Genomic DNA, 6,000 nt, shown 5'->3' with positions numbered 1-6,000 from the left:
TCAATGCACTTATCCTGTGGTTCTTGCCAGTTTCTGAAGCAGCTCTGGAGTCCTCTGTCCTGGGTGTCTTTATAAAGTGTGATTAAAAAAAAAAAATAACAGGGCTGGGGATTTAGCTTAGTGGCATAAGCACCTGCCTTGCAAGTGCAAGGTCGTGAGTTTGATCCCTGGAACCACAAAGAAAAGAAAAGAAAAAAAACAGTGAACCCTTCTGCCAACGCCATCCAACAGACAGGCGCGTGCAATCTTGACTCTGTGTCTTACATCGGGCGCTGTGTGACTTTCGGCTCCTCCCCAAAGTGAAAATGGCCACGACAGGGAAGTGTTTTGAATGATTCAGGACAATGAGGCAGCTAGGACATTCAACCACAGACTCACATTTAAAAAAAAAAGTTTAAACGCCATGTTTTTGATCATACTGCACATGAAATTTTTTCTCCAGTCTTCAGTGAGTGAGCTTGGTACAACGCCTGGGGGCAAATTCCTGGAAATACGGAGGGTCCCTAAGACTGGACCCATAGGTCTGGCTTGCCACGCATCCCTGCAGCCACTCTCATAGCTCAAGACTTTCTGCCCTGCTGTGGCTCCGCACAGCGGTGTTGTGAGCCCCGTGGCCACTTGTCCTCCCTTCTTGGCTGGGGCAGTGCTTCCCCCTGGGACGCCCTGTCTCAGGAAGGTCTGCATGCTTGCTGTTTACAGTGTCTGGCTTTTTCTGGGTTTAGGGTGGAGGGGCAGCTTCTAAACGCCAGACGCTCCTGATTGGAAACTGGGGTCTACTGCTTCTGTGACTCAGTAATCTTTTTTTTTTTTTAAATAATTTTTAAAAATTCCAAATAAATGCAACTTTTGCTACCTTTTTAATACTTATTTCTAGTTTTATTACATGATGGTTCAAGAATGTTGTTTTCCACATTGTTAGTTCCTCAGAATCAGATAATTCTCTGTGGCTTGGCACAAGGTCAGTTTTTTTCAGTGTTTCATGAGACCTGAAAAAGACTGTGTCAGGTACAAAGAGGCCTTTCTGTTACCCAGATATGAGGGTTTTAATTGCGCTTCATAACTCAAGCTCTGGGCCCATAACCTGATCACTGGTCCACCCCCTCTTTCTTTTTGATAACCCAAGGAGGGCGACTGCGACAGTATCACATAGTGACTTTTCTTTTCCCAGCTGAACCACTGGGAGACAGGTGTCCCTGACAGCATCTGAGATGTTACAGAGCAGGAAGAGTGAGTTTCTCAAGATCAAGTCCAGAACATAAAGCTACCCTATAATCCCAGCCTGAGGGAGGCTGAGACAGGAGGATCACTGTGAGTTTGAGGGTTAGTATCTTCCTCTACTGCTTCAGTTAAACCCATGTTCAGTCTCTTTTCAGTTTTCACAGGTTTTTGTTTGTCTTCAGGTACTTTTTTTTTAAGATTGGGTCTTGTTGGAGCTGGGGATTTAGTTCAGCGGCATAAGCGCCTGCCTTGCAAGCGTGTGGTTGTGAGTTCGATCCCCTATACCGATTTAAAAAAAAGATTGGGTCTTGCTATGTGGTCGAGATTGGTCTTGAACTCACTATGTACCCCAGGCTGGCCTCAAACTTGCAGCAACCTCCTACCTCAATCTGGTTCTGTTCATTTTGAAAGTTAGTCTCACAGTCATTGCAACTTTTCTGTCGTGCTCCGTGGTTCAGGATCTGTTTGTAATTGGGGACTGAGATGGAGAAAGGGGTCTCTTTTACACCCTTTCTTGCTGCTCTGCTTGGATATGCGCTTCCTTTGTGGGGGATTGGGACATTGATGAGGGATGTGGGGCTTCTGTGACTACCCCCCCCCCCTGGGAACTAGTGTACCCTTGGATGTTGGGAAAGTCGCAAGTCTCCAGTACACCATGCTCTAACAGTGGGATCATAGCTCCTACTACGTTCTCTTCTTGCTCTAATAATTGGGGCTTCAAACTCTATGGGACCTGAGCACGGTGGTTCATGTGGGAGGCTGTAATCTCAGCATTTGGGAGGCTGAGGCAGGAGGATGGAGAGCTTGAGGCTGGCCTGGGCTACATAGTTAGATCTTGTCTCACAACAACAAAGGTCCCTAAACTCTAGTGGTTAGGTCAAGCTTTTCCCGAGCATTCCTGTAGCAAGCTCTGTATTCTGCATTCCTGCTGAGATTAGGAACTCCTAGACCACGGCATTTGGTTGGAGCTAAGGTCCCAGACCCTTGCCTCATAGCCTCCTAACCTCCACAAGCAGTTCTGCTGGACCTTTCTCACCACAGCAGATTTCATTTGATGGTTTAGTTTCTATGGTTGGCAAGAACCCAGGTCAAGGGAGCAGCTGGTCCCTTTAGGACCTCTACTGTCCCCAGGTTAGAGATAGCAGATACCCAGGTGAAAGAAAATGACTGATCAGCACGCCCTTAGACTTAGACTTCTGTTTTCTTGTAACTCTTGTCATTGTCTTTGGACTGGAACACCTTTGCTGTGGCATTTGTGATATACTAATGGGCAGCCTTATACACTTAGAGACAAAGGTAGTATAATTACGTGGTGTTGTGGTTTACATCTGAAAGTCTAGAAGTGTCTGAATGGGCTGGACTGTGAAGGTTCTAATTCAAGGATCAACGCCTGGAGGAGACTTGACTGAGAGACCATCAGGCAGTGGTGGAAACTTGAGGTGGGGTTTGGGTGCATGGAGGGCGCCTGAGTGTGTCTTGTCCTTAGTCCTTTCCACCTGGGGCTCTCTCACCCTTTGTGCTTCTCGGCTGCCAGGAGCTGAGCAGCTCTCTTCCCTGTGCCCTCTGCCACGATGTGCTATGGAGCCAACCAGGAACTGACACCTCTGCAACCGTGAGCTGAAACAAGCTTTCCCTTCTCATTGTGGCTTTTCTTGGGTATTTGGTCACAGGGACAAAAGACTGGCTAACTCAGGAGGGTCCCAAGAGCCTGTGGACCCCAAACATCACATGACCACCAGAGGCCCTGTCCATTTCTTTAAACCACAAGATTATGCCAGCCATGGTGGCTCATGTCTGTAATCCCAGCACTCGGGAGGCTGAGGCAGGAGGATCATTGCGAGTTCGAGACCAGTCTGGGCTACAAAGGCTAGCCTGAACTTCATAGAGAGATTCTATCTAAAAAGACGAAAAAAAAAAAAAAAAAAAAAAAAGCAAACAAAAAACCCCCCAAAACAAAAACCAAACAAGCAAAAACACATGAGATCACTTTTCCTAAATAATTCAGATTTTGAAAACCATCAGATGAGATGATCAAAGTGGAATCATGTACACAATACAGATTTACAGATATCTATGGTTACTTTTAAGATTATATTTGGCATCAGGACTTGAAAGTACATTAAACTGAGCAGCTTTATGTTCCCTTTAATATTGAATATTCTTCAAGGAAATCATGGAAAAAGATTATCCGATAACAAAATAGAGGCTTATTTTGTCTAGGCCAATCCCAACTGTAGAGAGTCTCCACGGATTAGGGTTTTGGTTTTTCCTGATGTGCCACGATAACCTAAGTGACCTCAAGCTTATGTAGAGTATAAAAAGAAGGACAGAAGGAGCCATGGCCCTGTTTTTGTTTTGCTTAAAATAAGATTTCTCTTAAGCATTTCCTAGTTTTTCTTTTTTTTCCTTGAAAAGGTGACTCTTGCCAGATTCCCCAGGCTGGCCTTGAACTCACAATCCTCTTGCCTCAGCCTCCTGCACAGCGGGGATTAAGGAGTGGGTCACCACGTTCAGTTTAAGCATTTCTTAATAAAAAAAAAGAATCAGAACACTTTGGCTCAGTGAACTGTTGTGATTCAGCCTAAGAGAAATGCCTTTTCTTTCTTTGTCGGCGTTGTTCAAACCATGTCAGCCACTTTGGGCCACAGGAGTAGCCCTCCTCCTCCTCCTCTTTTTCCTCTTCCTTCTCCGACAGCGCAGGAGGAGCCGCAGCAGCACCGCAGCGCCTAGCAAGGGAACAGTCAGCTCACGGCATCCTAACTGTTGCGTAATCGGGGCGCGGCCCGGCCCGGCCATGGCCGCCAGCCCGGCCTGGGGCGCTATTTCCTGGCCCTGCACCTCCAGGCCACGTGTGTCACCCGCTCCTCAGAGGCGACGCCCGAGGGGGGCGGCGACGGTGCCAGAGGGCGGCTCCCCACGGGAACGGCACCCACGCAGGATGGCTCCCCACTGGGGACAGCACCCATGCGGGAGGGTGCCCAGCGGGACGGTGCCCGGCAGCCGCCGTGCCTGGATGCAGCCACCGCCCAGCCCGTGCCTGGATGCGCGCTTCGAGCTCCGCAGGCCGAGGGCCCGTGGGCACTGCATGCCGCCCCCGGCTCGCCCTGGACTCTGCCTCCGGCCTGGTGCGTCCGCGCACAGATAGCGCTGTGGCCTCAGCGCCGCCCAGGAGCGGAAGCAGGCACCGCCGACCGGAGGCTGCGGCCGAGCTCCGCCCCTGCGGCCTAGGGGCTCGAGGGAGAGGAAGGCACAGGCGGGACTCGGGCTGGCTGGGGGCCGCGGTGAGGCCGGGGCGTGGTCGGAGGTGGGCGGGCCTGGCCCTCGAGGGCGTGGCCTGCCTCGTTCTGGGGCGGGGCCTAGCGGGGGCGTGGCCGTCCTTGGAGGTGGGGCCGGTCCTGGGAGGCGGGTGCTGTTTGCTGGGCGGGCCCTGGGCGGGGCTCGCTGGGGGCGTGTCCTGCCCTCACCCCAGGTGGCGGTTTTCCAGAGCCCTGGCAAGTTCGGCGTGCAAGTCATGCTGCTCCCGCTGCTGCTGTTGCTGTTACAGCTGCTGCTTGCGCCGGGCCGGGCGGGCCCCACGGCGGGCGCGCGGCACTGCCGCCTGCGGGACGGCTGGCGGGTGCGCAATGGGAATGGCTCCCTGGAGCTGCCGGCGGCCGTGCCGGGCTGCGTGCACGGCGCCCTCCTGCAGCGCGGCCTCTTGCAGGTACCGGGGTGCGGGGACCGGGGTGGCGCTGCAGGCGGGGGGCGGTCGAAACGCCCTGGGTGACACAGGGCTGCAGGGAGGAGGAAGTGACTGAATGTGTGAGCGAGTGTGGCCGCGCGGGCGCCATCCGTGCACCCGAGGCGCATACTGTGTCCCCACCGACGCCAGCGCCCGCTGTGTGGCCCGGGGCCGTGCCGTGCTCGTGGTTCCCGCCCTCATAACAGCTCTGCGGAGCAGGGAACGGTATCCGAGTTCGCACCGCGCCAGATCCGTCCTGCCTGTGCACCGCAACTTCCTCCTGGAGCAAAGTTCGGATGTCAGGGAGTACCGGCCTAAGTGCTGCATGCGTGGGGCTGGCGGCTGGGGTCGCAGCGCTTCTGGTGCACTTCTCAGAAGTTGTTGCCCAACCCTGTCCCCAGTGCTTCCCGATGGTGTGCAACAAGAAGGAAGTGAGCTCCACAGTGACGGCGATCACTGTCTGGAGTTGAAGTGTTTTATCTTCAGTTAACAAACGACACAGCCCAAGCTGACCCTGGCGCCCTGAACCTGGGCTCACGTCTTCTTGGACAGTGCCTGGCGTTAGTTCCACCGGGTCCCTGCCTCATTTTACTATTGCGAAGCCCGTAGGAAGGAACTAGTGATGTTAGCCGTCAGGTGACGGTATCCCAAGCTGTGTGACAACCTATTCAGAAGGATGTCTAGTGACCACTTTCCCGAATAAGGTCGCATTATCATCCCACCTATTCTGTGACAACATTTCCTTGGTGTTGCCATCTGGGCACACTGTATTGTTTAATTCGAAACTGGGCCAAATACTGCATTTGCACATGACCTTGAGAAGTTCCCTGGCTGTCAGTCATTTGCATATTCATTCACCTAATTAATCATCCTGTAAGTAGTACAGTACCTTTGGTGTAGCAGGGAGTGTTCTAAGTGCTTGACCTCAAATGGTGAAGAAAACAAAATCTTAACCACGTGGCCATTTTAGTAGGGGAGACAATTACCAAATCAATGCAGAATGTATTTTTCACTGTAGAAAGATTAAGCAAGTTAAAGGAAGAGAAGGTAAAGGCTGACTG

General features: G+C 52.1%; 1 protein-coding gene across 1 annotated transcript in view; it reads left to right on the top strand.

Annotated features, from left to right (window-relative positions):
- The first annotated feature begins 4,349 nt into the window (after positions 1 to 4,349).
- The window catches only part of Manba (mannosidase beta), an 82,939-nt gene continuing 81,288 nt past the window's right edge, over positions 4,350 to 6,000 (top strand). The window contains exons 1-2 of the mRNA XM_063260559.1: positions 4,350 to 4,499; positions 4,703 to 4,921. Coding sequence (XP_063116629.1) covers positions 4,730 to 4,921 — 192 coding nt within the window. The 5' untranslated portion in view covers positions 4,350 to 4,499; positions 4,703 to 4,729. The remainder of the gene's footprint in view (positions 4,500 to 4,702; positions 4,922 to 6,000) is intronic.

Source organism: Cavia porcellus, unplaced genomic scaffold (genome assembly GCF_034190915.1).
Source record: "Cavia porcellus strain 051 isolate PalLab524CR breed Dunkin Hartley unplaced genomic scaffold, mCavPor4.1 scaffold_14, whole genome shotgun sequence".
NCBI lineage: Eukaryota > Metazoa > Chordata > Mammalia > Rodentia > Caviidae > Cavia > Cavia porcellus.
The sequence above is the reverse complement of the archived record's forward strand: the minus strand, read 5'-3'. Positions and strand labels throughout refer to the sequence as shown.